The 19045-nt window shown below is 46.3% G+C and overlaps 1 protein-coding gene across 4 annotated transcripts in view; it reads left to right on the top strand.

Moving 5' to 3' along the window:
• LOC137429859 (uncharacterized) overlaps nt 1–19045 on the top strand; it is a 57714-nt gene that overhangs the window by 37029 nt on the left and 1640 nt on the right. Inside the window, exons 4-6 of one of the 4 annotated variants that reach the window (XM_068120169.2) lie at nt 18290–18379; nt 18575–18634; nt 18896–18990. In XM_068120169.2, the coding sequence (XP_067976270.2) occupies nt 18290–18379; nt 18575–18634; nt 18896–18990 (245 nt within the window). The remainder of the gene's footprint in view (nt 1–18289; nt 18380–18574; nt 18635–18895; nt 18991–19045) is intronic. The other 3 variants (XM_068120170.2, XM_068120172.2, XM_068120171.2) reach the window with 3 other exon arrangements.

Here is a 19045-nt window from a genome sequence, read left to right as displayed (position 1 = left end):
CTTCCTCTCTCTCAACGATACTCTGCACATCCATCGAACCATTCGCATTTCCACCCTTTCCAGCCTTCGTTGCTGCTCTACGTTCATTACCCATGTCTCGCTCCCATAAATCATAACACTTCTCACACATGCAGCATACACCTTTCCCTTCAGCTTCAGCGACACTCTCCTCCTCATCAGCACGCCACTCAGTTCCCGAAACTTCTTCCATGCACATCTCACTCGAGCAACCGTTGCCGAGTCTGATCCACCTTCTCCATTCAGCATGTCTCCGAGGTAGCAAAATGTTTTCACACCTTCCAGCTTCACGCCGTCTCCAAGATCCAACTCAACATTTCCTCCATCTGCAGCTCCCTCTGTGCACACCTTACATTTGAATGTAGCTGCCACACTGGTAAATGACCCCCTCAGACCACTACATTTTTGATGAACCCACTCAGCGCACATTGTACATTGAATGGAGTTCACTCCGACACCCTTCCTGCACACAGCACACGGCCACTTCCCAGTTCTTTCCACCTCACCACATGCTTTACCACTTGCCATCACCTTCGTCTTTCCGATATTCACCTTCAGACCTTTTGTCTGCATACATTCCTTCCACTTGTTAATCTTTTCCTTCAGTCCATCCATACTTTCCGCAATCAACACCAGATCATCTGCATACAACAACTCCCACGGTAAACCCTCCCTTACGTTCTGAGCCAGCACCTCCATCACAGCTACAAATAGTAGTGGACTTAGTACCGACCCCTGACTGATGCACTCCCACCTTCACCTCAAACTCACCACTGTTCCCGTCCTTCGTCCTTACAGCTGTGCACGCTCTTTTGTACATTGCCATCACTACTCTGATCAACCATTCCTCCACTCCTAACTTCCTCAATGCCCATGTCAATACTTTGCGTGGAACCCTATCGAATGCTTTCTCCAGATCAACAAACCCAAAAAACAACTTCTTCCTCTTCTCCATGTACTTCTCCTGCAACTGCCTCACAATGAAAAGCGCATCTGTCGTTCCTCTTCCTGGCATTATTCCAAACTGCATTTCGTCGATCTTCACTTTCTTCCTTATCCTCCTCTCCAACACCCTTTCCAATACCTTCATTCCATGCTCCAATAACTTTATCGCTCGGTACGAGCCACACTCCAGAGGGTCACCTTTCCCCTTGTATAGAGGGACGAGGGTACTCAGTTCCCAATCCACTGGAATGCGGCCTTCTTTCACCACCAGATTACAGATCTCTGTCATTCTCTTCACACCCCAACTTCCTGCTGCCTTCAACATATCTCCCACAACTCCCGTTGGCCCTCCCGCTTTTCCACTCTTCATTGCTTTTATCGCTTCAAATTCCTTCTCAGTTATCTTCTCTGCCGGTCCTAAAACTGGGTTACTCTCTATGTTGCCATCCCATTCATTCTCTGTATTCAACAGCATTTCCATATATCTTTTCCATCTTCCTTTAATTCCATCTGGGTCGACAACAATTTGTCCCACTTCATCCTTCAAGCAACTCACCCCCATCACGTCACACCTCTTTCGCTATGTGCTTTGCAATCCTGACAACTGCTTTCTGACCCTCTTCCGAATCCAAGCGTTCTCCGAGCATTTTCCTACACGCCTCCTGCGCCTTTGCTACCTCTTTCTTTGCAGCCTTCCTGGCTGCCTTATAACTTTCATGCTCTGCTGTTTCTGCTCCCGTACCCTTCGCCTTCTGCCACTCCTTGAACTTCTTCCTCTTCTCGTCAATCCTCTTTCCAACTTCATCATCCCACCACCATGTTTCCGAGTGCCTCGGTGGTCCTTTTGTCCATCCACATACCTCACCAACGGCTCCCAACAGACTAGCTTTCATTGACATCCAACCACTTTCAAGCTCAACCACATCATCCTCTACCCTACTCAGCCTCTCTTTTAATGCCTCCCTTACTGTCACCTCTTTCAACCTCCACACCTTCATTCTTGGTTGGTACTTCACCCGCCGAGCTCTCCTCGCACCTTTCACCCTTATGTCGCAGACAACCAAGTGGTGCTGTGAAACAGCCTCCTCCCCCGGGATCACCTTTGTGTTCCGGAGGTGCCCCCTATCTCGCCTACGCACCATCAGGTAGTCAACGGTTGTCGTCGACCCACCTGACGTGTATGTAACAAGCTTATTATCCTCTTTCTGGAACTGAGTATTACAAATCAACAAATCAGCTCCATCAGCAAACGCCAAAATCCTTTCACCTTCTCCATTTCTCACACCATATCCGTAACCCCCATGAACTCCCTCAAAACCATCCATACTCCTTCCCACATGTCCATTCAGGTCTCCTCCCACCACAACAACTTCTTCATCTTTCACGTTTTCCATCAGCTTCTCTATCGCACACCAGAACTTGTCCTTCTCTTCATTGCTTCGACCAACCTACTAGTCTAGTAGGAAGACTAGGTCCCCCTGCACCCCCCGGAGATATACTTCTAATCAGTGTTTCTAGATTGGAAAAAATGTGTAGAAAATGACTAGCTATGGCCCCAAGCTGAAAAAATGTCCCACATACCATTTTTATGCAAATTACTGCTGCAAATTTTATGCAAAATTATGCAAATTTTATGCAAATTTTTGATGAGGAGTAGAGTTGAGGGGTCTTTGAGGGCTTCATCGAGGTGCTCTCGGTTGCAAGACTGGGTCATTCTGAGAAGCACAGCAGGGTCAGAGATCATGATGTTCTCCTCCTCAGTGAATCTCTCCATCAACAGCCTCTCCATTGCCTCACACACTGTTTTGAGGCAAAAGAGGGACTTTGCGTAGGCCTTTCCACTGAGAACACCTTTGAGAGATCCACTTGTTACTAGTTGTGCCTCAAAGAGAATCTCTGCATATCCAGAACCACGCATCTTGTGTCCAGTGAGCATCCCGATGTAGTTCATGGATGTGTGGAAGGGTCCAATCGTTACTACATGACTAGCAAATTCATTTGGCCAGCGCCAGATGATGGGAAGGGCTTTCATGCAGACACCCAGATCAAATGTATTCAGGACCCATCTCTGACCCACCTCAGCAGTTGCTGCCTCGGAACGCTTCAGTAGCTCACGAACAACTGCGTTGTCTGTGATCGGTTGGTGGATAGGCGTGCAGTAGTCGACTGTTGATTTGCTGGGTGGGGGAGAACCAGTTGCAGAGGTGAAACCCCCTAGCCCAGGCACAGGCTGCAGGCCACAGCTTCCGATGTATCTGATGAAGAGCCAGATGTAGTACTCTTGCATCGTAGTGGCATAGACTGTGTCATTCTCTGCTGGCGGTGTGAATGATGAGCCTTCAGGGAACTTCGGGCCAACGCGAGTAAAGTGCAAGGGTGGGAGAGTTTTTGGTGTGTCGACCTTCAGGCTACGCTGTTGTGACCTATTGATGGTAGGTAGCATTCGGTCCTTGCTGCTCTCGAACCCGGGCTTGACCTCCTGCACCATGATTCCTCCAGCACTGTTTACAATGTTGCTGCCGTGCACACTGGTAGTGGTTTTATTCAAGTTGTCCCACTCACAGTGGAATACAAGGTTGCCCTCTCCTGTCACAATTTGTGGTGTACGATAAGTTGAGACTTCATCCAGGACCTTGGCGAGAGCAGTTTCCAACTCCAAGGCGAAATCGTAGCTCTCAGAGTGTCCAAGCCTGTGTAGTATTGTGGTGAGCTGTTTGCTTCGGAACAGGTGCCTTACAGTCACACAGAGGAGAATGTGCTTTGGTAACTTCCATTTTCCATCTGACACTGCACGGCACAGATCTTGTCCAATGGAGAAGACCAGACGCTTCACCTTTTCTGTCTCGATGCCCTCCTTGCCAGTCATTAGCACGCTGAGAAAGCGGACAAGGTCTGGAGGTAGGATGTCTTCAGGATTGAGCTCCATGTCTTCAGCTGTTGGTGGCCATGGTTGGTCTTTACACTCTCTGAAAGCCTGTAGAATACCCTGGCGAAGTTGGAGGGCAACATTTTGGTTCTTGTTTGTGCTTCCGAGTGTGAATGCTCGTGCGAGAGCATTGGAAACTGTTATGTTTGAGCTGTGCACAAGCCAGAAAGAAATGACATCACATTTGTCATGATCAACCTTCGTGAAGTGGATATGCTCCTTGATTGGGTCATTCTGTAGGCGTTTCAGTAGTTTCTCTGACCGATAATTTGAGTTCTCATATCCATTCAGTTTCAGTTCCTCGACATAGAGCAAGCGCAAGGAAGAAAGCTGTAGAACTTTATTCTGCTGGATGACCTGGGTTTGAATGTGTTCCAGTACTGAGTTGAATGCCTTTTCATGGGCGGCTGACATGCAAGCCTGCTCCTTTGGTGCTTCGGCTCTGTGAATCGCACGCTCATAGTTGTAGAATGCTGTGCGGAAAGCTTTAAAACATGACGGATGGTGTTTGGCCTCACATGCAAAGAGGTCTTTGTTTTTCACCTTTCGATGGAGTCGATAGAGACCCATTTTCTCAGCCCGTGTTTCGATTTGCTCCCATGCATTTTCTTTGTTTTTAAAGGATGGGAAGGTTGTAGGCCTCTCAGTATTGCGATGAGCATCTTTGGTCTCAACTTTCTCACAAAATATACACTCTGGCGGGAAGATGGGTTCAGCAGAACCTCCTGGTTTACGAGGAGAGTGATGCCATGATGAGGTTGATGGCCCTGGTTCTGTATCATCTCCCAGACGATGAAAGTGGCGGACAAAGTGCTTATAACACTTGCTGTGATATCCTACTCTTTCTAGGTCATCAGGAAGAGTTGCCGGGATCTGATCACATACTGATTGCATACGACATGGGGAGTCATGCGGTTGGTTGAGACGTCTATCCCGGATCTTTTGAAGCAGTTGCAGTTTTTCTGAAGCAGATCCTTTAATTTTACGGAGGGGCGTGAAATCCCCATGATCAGACATGGATGGTACATGAAGGATGCATGTAGGAGGAGAGCTTTGGGCTGCAGGTTCTACACTCCGTTTTCTTTTGGGCATGCTTGCTGTCGATGTCTACCATCACTGTTAAATGACAAATAAGAAATCACGAATGATGTTAAAAGTGCCTGTGAAAGGAGGCTCTGAGTTTTCAGTGAGGTAACAGAGGTTCTGAGTCATGTTCTACACTAGGGTACTTTTTAGCTGACTAAACCATGTTTAGTGGCATCAAAAGTGCTAATAGCTAAAACATCTAAATTCTTCCACACTAACGTTAGCTATCTAGGCCAATGAAACATTGTGCTAAGTTACTGTAGCTAGCTCAGCTGTCGTGCCTCTTTCTGGTTCAATTCATATACAGAAGTCAACAGATATGTCTCATGTTTGGCATTAACAAAAGTTTAAGTTACACCGACATTAGGAACATACTGTACATAGATGAGGCTAGCTTTAACGTTAGCTAACATGGTGCTAGCTGGCTCAGCTGTTATTCTGCCTGTTTATGATTTCATGCAGAAACTGAAGTCAAGAGTGTGAGTAACATTATAGTTAGCATCTTACCTGGCTAGATTGGAGGATGAATACCAAGAACAACACACAGATGGAATGGAAGACTGAACTTTCAACTGAGGTATTCAATAACATCAACGTTACCAATTGATACGAGCGCGCGACATTACCAATTGATACGAGCGCGCGAGCGCGCATGTTACATGGATGGAAATGTAAAATGGCAGCTATAGCAGCACTAATTTGGATCTCTAGTCTGTCATTTCTGCACTGTGATTGGATAACATAAAAAAATATGTTTGGGAGTTAACAGCAGGAGTTGGTAGATTTTACGTGGGCTGGGTGAGAAACCTTTAAATAAGCAAGTGAAAATCTCTCGCAATACAAAGTCAATGGTGGGAAGAAAAGTTGAGTGGTACCAATGTTACTGCCAATGTCCCGCCCCTATGCAAGACTCAGGAGCATCTTGTTGACATTTAACCTTGAAAATACCTGGGTTTAGACCCCTTATGTACCATGTTAAGTTATCTGCAGTATTAACGTATCCTTATCATTTGTAAAACTGATTATTTTGTAATTACAGCATTAATATGCATACTAGTATACCATAGACACATGTAATCATGTTATGAATAGTTCTATCATGATCTATGCCCTTCAAAACATGGGTCTAGACACCTTCATTTTTCAATTATCTGCAATATTGGCTGAGATATGTCAAAAATCGTTTTTTTGATAATGGCAGCAGTAATTTGCATAAAAATGGTATGTGGGACATTTTTACAGCTTGGGGCCATAGCTAGTCATTTTCTACACATTTTTTCCAATCTAGAAACACTGATTAGAAGTATATCTCCGGGGGGTGCAGGGGGACCTAGTCTTCCTACTAGACTATACGGAGCATATCCCGAGATGACGTTCACCAAGAGCTTTCCATTCATCATTTTCACCATCATCAACCTATCACTCACTCTCGTCACACTCACCACACTGTCTACAAACTCCTCAGAAAACAGGACACCAACACCATTCACGCCCTCCGGGCACCCTTGCCACACAAACTTGTATTTCTGTCCCTGCCTACCCTTCACGATTCTCACACCACTTCCCTTCCATCTCGTCTCTTGCACACAACATATGTCCACTCTTCTTCTGACCAATACTTCCACCACTTCTCCTGATCTCCCTGTCATTGTCCCTACATTCCATGTCCCAAACGTCAGAAACCGATCTCCACTTTGGGCTGCACCCTGCCAATATGTAGTTGTAACTGTCATGGTTCTCTTTTTGAGGCAATGTTTTTATGGCAGGATGCCCTTCCTGACGCCAACCCTCTTAGTCGTCTCTTACGACACGCAGGGATACGGTGTACCTATTCTGACCAGGGTACACACTGGGAAACGTTTAAAACATGAAAATTCTGAGGGGGGGGGGGGGGGGGGGTGGGCGGCATCTCACGGCTGCAGTTTAAACATATTCCAACAATATCCAAACAGAACCATGAAAACCATGAAAAACAATCTGGGAAAAGTCTCCAAGCGAGAACGTGGATTTGAGAAGGAAGGAGCAGAGGCGGCAGAGAAACGAGATACAGGGGGCGGGGCACAAGCCGAGACGAGGAGGAGAGCGAACAAGCACGTGTCTGGGAGGAGAGAAAGAATCGATATCGGATTCTTTGTCTAGGGAGGTGAGGTGAGGGGGAGAAAATAAAAGAAAAGAAACGAGCAATACAGCGAAGGAAATAACCCAAACCGACAAAACACCGACGGGGGGAGGGAAGCCCCAAGTTACCAGGCCGCGCACGAGGTACGACTCAGAAAACGATTAACTACACACAAGTTTGTACGAATTACAAACCAATACCAACCAGAAACACACAATAACACGTACACAGCAAAATATCCAGTGGAAATTTGACAAAGACAAGAATGGGAAAACACTTAAACTTCGATGCCGTGGAGAGCTTGAAGTACGCTTCACTCGCCCGAGGAACCGGAAACCCCCAAGGGAAAGCTAACATGCTGGAAGGTATTTCAGAACTCCAGTGAAGAAACCATTTCAGCCTTTAGAAATTTAGGCAAGACTCTCAAACCAACAGATGACACTATGAAGGCACTGGAGCAGTGGAGCAGTATGTATGCCAGTTGTTTCTTCCTCAAACACAGATAGATGAGGTGAAAGACCTGAGGTGGTGGTTATTCAAGAAGAAACAAGCCCAGTCTGAAAAACCACCGCCAACAGAAGATGTACCGAAACATTCAATCTTGAGAGCACATTACCAAGCAATGATCTGGGACAATGACAAAAATGTCCATGCCAACATTCCATCACCTCAGGATTATGGTTGGGATATGGTCAATGGGCACTGGGTGGAAATAACATCTCCACAACTCCCAGCACCTGAGTCAGTAATTCACTTGATAAAGTGTGGCTGTGCTACTACGAAGTGTGGTGCTACAAGGCATTGCAAGTGCAGAAATGCAGGACTAAAATGCACTGAACTTTGTAATTGTGTTGATGATTGTGAAAATATTGTAACGGTTTTGAGAAGTGTAACGAATTTGAGAAGTGTAACGGTTTTTGAGAAGTGTAACAATTTTGGAGGAAGTGTAACGAATGTGAAAAGTATGGTTTTGTTATGTGTAACACCCTCGTAATGTAAATAATGGTCGCAGCCGTCCTCCTAGTTAATTCCATGAAACTTACACGCAGGCCACGATATATCTTTTTAAATAGTGTATTTCCTTATTCCATGTAGGCTAAATATGTGTTTCCCACTAGATTGACTGCATTGTATCAAACGAAATAAGCGTAGGCCCTTTCAATTTCCCCAATCATCTCCGCTCTCCAAAGTTCCTTTCAAAAGCGGTGCGAGTGGTGTTCACTCCCGCAAGCCGCCATTGCCCATGTGCTAATCTCGGAGAAGAAAGGCGTGTCTCCACCTCGTCATAGAGGGGAGGAGTGAGCCAACCCCACTTGGCCAACCAGCACCGCGGTTAGCGACCCGGTAGGCGTACCCTCGCAGCCGGCGGCTTGATTCCGCCCCGAGTGATAAAAGCGACTGTAAGGGACTGCTTCACCAGATGACCTGGGAGATGAGAGATGAGAGATGAGCGAAGAGGCGACATACGAGAGGAGCGGTGAGCGGTGAGATGCGAGACGCTCCAAGCCAAAGAGGAGAGGTACTCGGAGAGGAACCCAGCTTCGGAGAGACGCGCTGAAAGGAGGGAGACGGCTCCACCCGAAGGAGAGGAGCAGGTGTGCCCGAGCCAGCGCATGACGTCTACAGCATCGGCAGCGGATACGCGACGGAGGGTTTTCCCGCCAAAAACGTGAGGAATTGAGAGCTGCTGCCTCCGACCCTGCCTCCCTCTCCAGCAATCCACCTCAAGCCTACCTGCCTGCAATATCCCCCATGTAAGTGTGAACGTCGTCTGTCCTACTCGTTGTCCTGGGGTTAAGTAAATTGAATAGGATAAGCTAACGATGCACTGTGTGACTGCTTCTTCCATCCATTGCTGTAAATAATTTTGGTCGCTCTTTCTTTTTGCTTGTGTGTGTATAATAAATCTGTTCTTCCTCCGTACTCTGTCTTCTTCTCTTTTCATTCTCTTTCGGTCGCTTTAGAGGTTTCCCGATTGAATATCTGTGGTGCGATCTGGTCAACGTCGGGTGGAATCGGGCCAATTGGGGATCCTGTAACGGTCGCGGTTGGACCATCCGCTCGGCCCATCATAACATCAAAACCGCGTCTGTAACAATTGGTGTCAGGAGTGGGATTTTGATGAGAGTTGTTACAAATCAAACGGTTAGAAATCAACCAAATCAAACCGGTGTTACCAAATTTTGATGAGAGTTGGAAATGGCAAATTTGATTGGTTAGGAGGGAGAAAAGACGAATTTGGTTTATGGGAGGAACGGGGAAGACAGTAGGGACGGTTGTTGATGTGTAAAGTAGATGTTTATGGGTAGTGTTGTGTTGTGTGGATACAGTAAGGGGTAAGGGAGGGGCAATGTAGGTTACCTGGTGGGGGGGGGGGGCGTACGGTAGGAACGTACCTGTCTCACCTGGTTCCCATGTGCCCCCAGTGTGCATTACCTTGAATTGCGTGCACTTTTGCGCCCTTACCACCTTGCTCACTTGTCTTATTTTGTCTCCCACCTCCGAGGATCTGGCTTTGGGGCAGAGAGAGAGGAGAGAGAGGTGCTGGCTCCGCAGTTGTGGGCCTGTACTTTTGCTGCTTGCTGCCTGGATCGATACACCATATGGACCGCAATTTTTGTGGCCGCCCACCATGGACCGCAGTTCTTTTGCGGGCAAGCACCACCCGTGGATGGACCTCTGGGTCAACGTGGCACCTATGCCATACAGGTGAACCACTTATAGTTGGCCCCCCTGACGGCCACAATTTAGAAATGGACGCGGTTGGCGCCTTTCTTTATTTCTAAGGAAGCCAGAAGGCCAAGTGCTCCATGAAGGCAAGACCAGCGGCAGAACATCGGCCGGCTGCGACACCACCGGTGACTATGAACACTTTATTGGTGCACCGGATGGTGCTGACTGTACATGATGGGGTGGTGCTTTTGGTGCTTGGATGGGGTGCTCTGCACATTATTAAAGGCCGTAGGGCCACAGAGCACTCGTGGGTTGGTGTATCGATGCTGGCATGCGTGCTCTCTCTATGCATAACATCTGCATGTGTTCCTCAAAGAACAGGTCCTGGATCGTAGTGTAAATAGCAGTCTTGTGTAAATAATGCTCCCTACCGGCTGTATGTTTAGTTTGAGAATGCTTTCCGCGATTCGGTTATCCTGTGGGTGTGTTTCTGTTAGGAGAAGGGTGCAACGTCGCAGGGGGACATATTTACTCATTTGTGAACATCTGTAAGATTGTCACACTCAGGGTCAGGTTAATTGTAGAGGGAATTACACCTACGTGTCACACTAAGTTAAAGTTTTGTAGGCCCGAGGACGGGCCTGAAGAAAGGAGGGTGCAGTGTAACGGTTTTGAGAAGTGTAACGGTTTTGAGAAGTGTAACGAATTTGAGAAGTGTAACGGTTTTTGAGAAGTGTAACAATTTTGGAGGAAGTGTAACGAATGTAAAAAGTATGGTTTTGTTATGTGTAACACCCTCGTAATGTAAATAATGGTCGCAGCCGTCCTCCTAGTTAATTCCATGAAACTTACACATAGGCCACGATATATCTTTTTAAATAGTGTATTTCCTTTTTCTATGTAGGCTAAATATGTGTTTCCCACTAGATTGACTTTGCATTGTATCAAACAAAATAAGCGTAGGCCCTTCCAATTTCCCCAATCATCTCCGCTCTCCAAAGTTCCTTTCAAAAGCGGTGCGAGTGGTGTTCAATCCCGCAAACCGCCATTGCCCATGTGCTAATCTCGGAGAAGAAAGGCGTGTCTCCACCTCGTCATAGAGGGGAGGAGTGAGCCAACCCCACTTGGCCAACCAGCACCGCGGTTAGCGACCCGGTAGGCGTGCCCTCGCAGCTGGCGGCTTGATTCCGCCCGGAGTAATAAAAGGGACTGGAAGGGACTGCTTCGGGAGATGAGAGATGAGAGAAGAGGTGACCTGCGAGAGGAGCTGTGAGTGAGCTGTGAGACGAGAGACGCTCCAAACCCAAAAAGGAGAGATACTTGGGGAGGAAACAAGGTTTGAAGGAGAGACGCACTGAGAGGAGGGAGACTGCTCCACCAGAAGGAGAGGAGCAGGTGTGACCGAGCCAGCGCGTGACGTCTACAGCATCGGCAGCGGATACGCGACGGAGGGTTTTCCCACCAAAAACCGCGAGGAATTGAGAGCTGCTGCCTCCGACCCTGCCTCCCTCTCCAGCAATCCACCTCAAGCCATACCTGCCTGCAATATCCCCCGTGTAAGTGTGAACGTCGTCTGTCCTAATCGTTGTCCTGGGGTTAAGTAAATTGAATAGAATAAGCTAACGATGCACTGTGTGACTGCTTCTTCCATCCATTGCTGTAAATAATTTTGGTCGCTCTTTCTTTTTGCTTGTGTGTGTATAATAAATCTGTTCTTCCTCCGTACTCTGTCTTCTTCTCTTTTTCCTTCTCTTTCGGTCGCTTAAGAGGTTTCCCGATTGAATATCTGTGGTGCGATCTGGTCAACGTCGGGTGGAATCGGGCCAATTGGGGATCCTGTAACGGTCGCGGTTGGACCATCCGCTCGGCCCATCATAACATCTAAACCGCGATCTGTAACAATATGGAAGTGGATACAGCCAGATTACAGATCGGGTGAAGTACAAACCGAGAATGAAGGTGTGGAGGTTGAAAGAGGTGACAGTAAGGGAGGCATTAAAAGAGAGGGTGAGTAGGGTAGAGGATGATGTGGTTGAGCTTGAAAGTGGTTGGATGTCAATGAAAGCTAGTCTGTTGGGAGCCGTTGGTGAGGTATGTGGATGGACAAAAGGACCACCGAGGCACTCGGAAACATGGTGGTGGGATGATGAAGTTGGAAAGAGGTTTGACGAGAAGAGGAAGAAGTTCAAGGAGTGGCAGAAGGCGAAGGGTACGGGAGCAGAAACAGCAGAGCATGAAAGTTATAAGGCAGCCAAGAAGGCTGCAAAGAAGAGGTAGCAAAGGCGCAGGAGGCATGTAGGAAAATGTTCGGAGAACGCTTCGATTCGGAAGAGGGTCAGAGAGCAGTATTCAGGATTGCAAAGCAGATAGCGAAAGAGGTGTGATGTGATGGGGGTGAGTTGTTTGAGGGATGAAGTGGGACAAATCGTTGTGGACCCAGATGGAATTAAAGGAAGATGGAAAAGATGTATGGAAATGCTGTTGAATACAGAGAATGAATGGGATGGCAACATAGAGAGTAACCCAGTTTTAGGACCGGCAGAGAAGATAACTGAGAAGGAAGTTGAGGAAGCGAGAAAAGCGGGAGGGCCGATGGGAGTTGTGGGAGATGTGTTGAAGGCAGCAGGAAGTTGGGGTGTGAAGAGAATGACAGAGATCTGTAATCTGGCGGTGAAAGAAGGCCGCATTCCAGTGGATTGGGAACTGAGTACCCTCGTCCCTCTATACAAGGGGAAAGGTGACCCTCTAGAGTGTGGCTCATACCGAGCGATAAAGTTATTGGAGCATGGAATGAAGGTATTGGAAAGGGTGTTGGAGAGGAGGATAAGGAAGAAAGTGAAGATCGACGAAATGCAGTTTGGATTTATGCCAGGAAGAGGAATGACAGACGCGCTTTTTATTGTGAGGCAGTTGCAGAAGTACATGGAGAAGAGGAAGAAGTTGTTTCTTGGGTTTGTTGATCTGGAGAAAGCATTCGATAGGGTTCCACGCAAAGTATTGACATGGGCAATGAGGAAGTTAGGAGTGGAGGAATGGTTGATCATAGTAGTGATGGCAATGTACAAAAGAGCGTGCACAACTCCCAGCCTGACACCTGGGTCACCGATGAAGAGTGCATGGGAGGAGGATGCCCTCCGTGCCTAGGCATCATGGATGTGCATGAATATTCCTACAGGTGGCACAAGATCTGCCAGCAACCCTCTGATGGTTAAACTGCCGAAATCTCGGCTCTGCTCACCTTCACTCTTTCATTCCTCTTTTCTCCCGCCTCTGGAACAAACTCCCTCACTCCCTTCAATCCCACTCCTCCCTCCAGGTCTTTAAAACAGCTGTTCACCACCATCTCTTATCTTCCCCCATCCAAAACCTTGATCTTTTCTACCCCCGCTAATTCACCCCAGATCCACCTTGTTTGAAATTCCAACTTCTTTCCTGGAAGTCCTGGCAGTGTCCATATGTTTTATACCTCTCCCACCCCCCCCCCCCTTCCCATGCCCCCCTCCCAACAAAGCCCTCGCCCTCTCTCAGATCTCTCCATGTCTCTCGGTCCCTGCTCTCAAATGTTGTGTTTGTGTCCTTCCCCCTCTCTCCCCATCTTGTCTACCGCTCCCGATGTTGTATGTTTTATGTGTCGGTTTGTCTTTCTGTGTGATTAATGTTCGCTCTTTCACGAGCCTCGATCTTGTATACAAAAAAAACACAAAAAAAAACAGCTGTAAGGACGAAGGACGGGAACAGTGGTGAGTTTGAGGTGAAGGTGGGAGTGCATCAGGGGTCGGTACTAAGTCCACTACACTATTTGTAGCTGTGATGGAGGTGCTGGCTCAGAACGTAAAGGAGGGTTTACCGTGGGAGTTGTATGCAGATGATCTGGTGTTGATTGCGGAAAGTATGGATGGACTGAAGGAAAAGATGAACAAGTGGAAGGAATGTATGGAGACAAAAGGTCTGAAGGTGAATATCGGAAAGACGAAGGTGATGGCAAGTGGTAAAGCATGTGGTGAGGTGGAAAGAACTGGAAAGTGGCCCTGTGCTGTGTGCAGGAAGGGTGTCGGAGTGAACTCCATTCAATGTACAATGTGCGCTGAGTGGGTTCATCAAAAATGTAGTGGTCTTAGAGGGTCCTTAACCAGTGTGGCAGCTACATTCAAATGTAAGGTGTGCACAGAGGGTGCTGCAGATGGAGGAAATGTTGAGTTGGATCTTGGAGACGGCGTGAAGCTGGAAGGTGTGAAAACATTTTGCTACCTCGGAGACATGCTGAATGGAGAAGGTGGATCAGACTCGGCAACGGTTGCTAGAGAGATGTGCATGGAAGAAGTTTCGAGAACTGAGTGGCGTGCTGATGAGGAGGGGAGTGTCGTTGAAGCTGAAGGGAAAGGTGTATGCTGCATGTGTGAGAAGTGTTATGATTTATGGGAGCGAGGCATGGGTAATGAACGTAGAGCAGCAACGAAGGTTGGAAAGGGTGGAAATGCGAATGGTTCGATGGATGTGCGGAGTATCGTTGAGAGAGAGAGGAAGACAAATGATGAATTGCGAAAGATGATGGGAATAGAGCCTGTGATTGATGTGAAGAGGAACAGGTTGAGATGGTTTGGTCATGTGTTGAGGAAGGATGAAAGTGACTGGTTGAGAAGAGTGATGGAAATGAATGTAGAAGGAAGTAGAGGACGGGGAAGACCGAGAAAGACTTGGCTAAAGATGGTGGAAGAAGAAATGCGGGCAAGGGGGTTAACAAGGAGATGCAGAAAATAGGGCAAAATGGAGAAGATTGTCACGGGGACCGCAAGGCTAACCCCCGCTCTAGCAGGGAAAATGGCCTTTAAATGCATGTTGTTGTTGTTGTTGTTGTTGTTGTTGTTGTTGTTGTATACAGCCAGTGAGGATGATGAAGACACTGAGGATGAACTGATCTGACATGTTTCTGAGCTATTAGTTCACCCCCCACATTTTGTTATGCTAATCAGTCCAGACTGAAGGCTAGGCTTGACTTGGGAAATGCAATGTTTTAGAGTATATCAGTTTATTAAATGTTCATACATCTATATGTATATGTCTCAATTGATTGGACAAATATATTAGTATAATGCATGGAGGGAGTGGGACGTCACGCTCCATCTCCCGACGTTTATGAACCCCTTTCTCCCACCTCCAATGGGGAATACTGGGTTCACATTACCTACTATATTTTCTTGTATAGTACTTGTGCCAAGAGCTGTTCTTATGTAGTTGCATTTAAAATATATTTTGTCAATAAATTTCAGTTATAAAAACAAAATCATTTCATGTTATCTTTCCAGTATAGTACTATATTTTAATACATACAAAAAATACAAAAATTACTCATTTTTGACACAAATTTTATTTTTTGTTGGTAGAATATTATGTGAAAACAGTATAGATATCTCTGCAGCATCATTCTGAGCATTTTGAGCCCAACATCATTAAATTTGGTTGAGTCGTTTCAAAGTTATGACTGAAAATCTGATTTCAAGCATCGTTTTCATGGTGGCCATCTTGATGACGTCATAAAATGGTGTTCTACACATATTTGAGATGGCCACCAAGTATTTTGTGGTTGGTTGGGGTCTAATAAAGATAATTAGATAGGTGGTTTACTTTAACCATTAAATGCCCACGGGATTCCAAATGCTCCTACACTAATAAAGTCATAGTGTAAAGAATACAGGTTACAAAAAAAAACTGATCAATACAACGACTAGTCACTGACAAATTTTGATGTTTTATTGGTAAATTTGAGTATTATTATGATTATTTGAATATGAAAGTAGCTGGATTGCTCTTTCCATCGATCCCTCTGTCTGTCATGCTCTTTTCGCTGAGACGTCATTAAGGCAATATGTCACCCACTCGGCGAGACCATCCTGACATCCATCACTCACCCTGCCCCACCCCATCGCTTCACCATGCTGACAACAGTTGAATACCATAACCCATATATCTGACGTCCGTAGGTTACAGGCTGAAGGCATCGGGATGACAGATGTAGTAAGATGACGTGTCTGGAACGTCATTACGGTGTTACGTTTACTGCTAGGCTCGGCTTTTACGGCGGTGAATTATTCATGACTTCTGTTTTTGGTTTTGGTTGGGGTGGGGGTGGGGGTGATCTCAGATGGTGGTGAACAGCTGTATTGAAGACATGGAGGGAATAATAAGATTGAAGAGAATGTGTAAGTTGGTTCCACAGGTGGGGGAAAAAGGAATGAATGAATGGAGGTGAGCAGTGGTTATGGATTTGAGGAGTTTCACCAGAAGCGGGTTGATGGTCGACCATGTGTGCCCTTGCAGACACCTGGGGAGGGACAAAGCACAGAGCAGAGGGTGCAAGATCAGAAAGGCAGCAGTAGAAGACAGAGACCACCGACTTGTCTGCGATGGGAAAGTGATAGGTCCATAGGCTCGGCTTCAGCGTGGGATTTTCCAATGAACTTGAAAGCCTTGCTTTACACGGTGTCAAGCTGAGCAAGGTGTGAGACAGGGGAACCAGCCCAAAGGAGAGAGCAGTCAGTGCACCATCAAGTTGTGGATGAAGGCGTTGTCGATGGATAGGAGTTTAGATGTGCCAAGGAAGGACTTTGGACGACGGAGGATGCCCAGTCGGGGAGTGCCTTAGAGAGACAGATTTGTCAGGATTGAAAGACCCATTCCAAGTGTTTGATCAGCTTATCATTTTATCAAGGTCTGAAAAGAGAAAAATTGCTGCTGCCCATCTAAAGGATTAAGGATGAAACAGAAGAGAGTGGAATCGTCAGTAAATAGATAATGGGAATTTTACAGCGAGTTAGAGAGATCATTGATGAAGATCAGCAATAGGACTGGGCCCATAACACTGCCTTGAGGAACTCCAGCCTGAACTGGAAGGGGAGATGAGAGAAATCAATTCAGGGCCACAGGTTGACGACGACCAGAGAGGAAGCCCGCAAGCCATACGTTATGTGCAAGCCATGCATCGTCATTCGTGGAGATTTCCATGGATACCATAGGAGAGTTTCGTGAGCAGAGCGGGGTGCCAGACCATATCGAAGGCACGTGATTTGTCAAGGGAGACTGCTCTGATTTCCTGTTTGGCATTGAGGACCTTCATCCATTGTTGAGACAGCAGAAGCGGCATGTCCAGAGTAGAGTGACCTGGTCTGAAACCAAATTGATGATCAGAGATCAAGCCATTTGAGAAGAGGAAAGATTTGATATCTGAAGCAATGATGGATTCCATGACTTTCCTGATAATTGGGAGCAGGCTGATTGGTCTGTGGTTGCAAGGATCTGTTTTTGCACATTTTTTGTGTAAAGCGGTGATGTTGGGTGATTTCCAAACTGATGGCAGATGACCTTGAGCAAAAGAGAGGGTGAAGAGAACAGAGAGGGAGTGAAAGAGCGGAAGAACATGATTTTAGGACCAACTCCTCTCCGGCCTTGCTCCCCCAGGTCTCGCTGGGCTCTCTCCCCCAAATATTCCTACAGGTCGCACAAGATCTGCCTGGACATGGTTAAATGGACATGGGACACTCTCTTATGGTTAAACTGCCAAAATCAAGACTCTCTGCTCACCTTCACTCCTATTTTCTCCCGCCTCTGGAACAAACTCCCTCACTCTCTTCAATCCCACTCCTCCCTCCAGGTCTTTAAAACAGCTGTTCACCACCATCTCTTATCTTTCCCCATCCAAAACCTTGATCTTTTCTGCCCCTGCTGATTTCACCCCAGATTCACTTTTTTGAAATACCAACTTCCCTCCTGGAAGTCCTTGCAGTGTCCCTGTATTTTATACTTTTCCCACCCCTCCCCCCCCCCCCCCCTTCCCACGCCTCCTCCCCCCAAGCCTTCCCACAGATCTCCCGAAGTCCCTGCTCTCAAATGTTGTGTTTGTGTGCTTCCCCTTTTCTCCCCATCTTGTCTACCGCTACCCTTATTATGTTTTGTGTGTGATTTTTATTTTTGTGGGATAAATGTTAGCTCTTTCATGAGCCTCGATCCTGTGTCCAAAAAAAAAAAAAATTGTCAGCTCAGACAGGAAGAATTAATAAAGAAATTTTATTTTTTTTATTTAAAACGTTTGACAAAGGATAAGATGTTCGTGGGAGGTAGGGGGTCGAAAGAAAATCAAAAGAAACAAGCAAATACAGTGAAGGGAAGAACTTGTATTCACAATATACCGGGGGGGGGGGGGGCAGGGGAGGGGAGGGAGCCGAGATCGACCAGGCCACGCACGATTTGTGCCATATATGTCTGCAGATCATAGTGTATGCTTTCCACCAATGTATCACTGAACTTGCTACCTTTTGTAATTTTTCTGCAATAAAACGTTCAAATGGTCCACTTTTTTTTTTTTAAACACCCTGTATGTGTTGGTTTTCTTTCCATGTGCGAAACAGAATGCCACACTTTTTCTTGAAACGTTGTGATGAAATAAGTTGATGTGGTGTGTATAATATTGTCAGTAATGAACTTCAAGAAAGGTGATGGTGATTGACGTATTCTGTTGCCTCCTTGCCCAGGTTCCACTACTTAAGCGCATGCTTGAAGAAAAAAATGCCCTCCATGATGGGCTGGCAGGGGAAGTCATCCACATTACAACTGATAAAGTGGTGAGGACAATTTCTTGCCTGGTTCATGCATACAAAGGGTTGGTTTGTGGATGGAGGGGCCTGGCAAAAGTCAACAGAAAAGTTTTTTGGAATACCTTTCAATCTAATTGTGTGTGCATCCAGTAGCACGTCCTGTCTTGGTGCGAGATTTGTCGAAACCAATGAATGTTTTTTTTTTTGTTTTTTTTTTCCAAGTTTATTTGAAGTAAAGGATTCTCAAAACTTTGAATGGGAAAGCATCTCCTCCAAGTTTTGGTAAGCATGATTACCTTTGATCACAGATGATGTTCATGTATCGATGACGACCTTGAGTATGTGCACTTTAACGATAGAGTGCCATTTGGAAGAATAACTTTTACCATCACTTTGTTCCCCTCAAACCTAATGTAGCTTTCCTTGTACTTGTTCCCAATAAAATCCACTTTTATGCATTTGTCCCTCCCCAGGTTTCTTATGCATTTTTATTTTTCCTCATCATACATTTTCAAGTATATATTTATTTATTTTTCTCCTTAGCGGTGTGCCTCCTCTCATCTTGCAAAACAAGCTTTATCATCTGAAGGACTGTCATGTACCGATGTGGAGGCACAAATCAATTTCAGGTGAGAAAGGTATGTTTCCATATGAAGTGTTTGGAACGCAAGGACCTGTTCGGTTGTCGCCATG

Source organism: Myxine glutinosa, chromosome 6 (assembly GCF_964187855.1).
Source record: "Myxine glutinosa chromosome 6, kmMyxGlut1.1, whole genome shotgun sequence".
NCBI classification, from domain to species: domain Eukaryota; kingdom Metazoa; phylum Chordata; class Myxini; order Myxiniformes; family Myxinidae; genus Myxine; species Myxine glutinosa.
The sequence above is the reverse complement of the archived record's forward strand: the minus strand, read 5'-3'. Positions and strand labels throughout refer to the sequence as shown.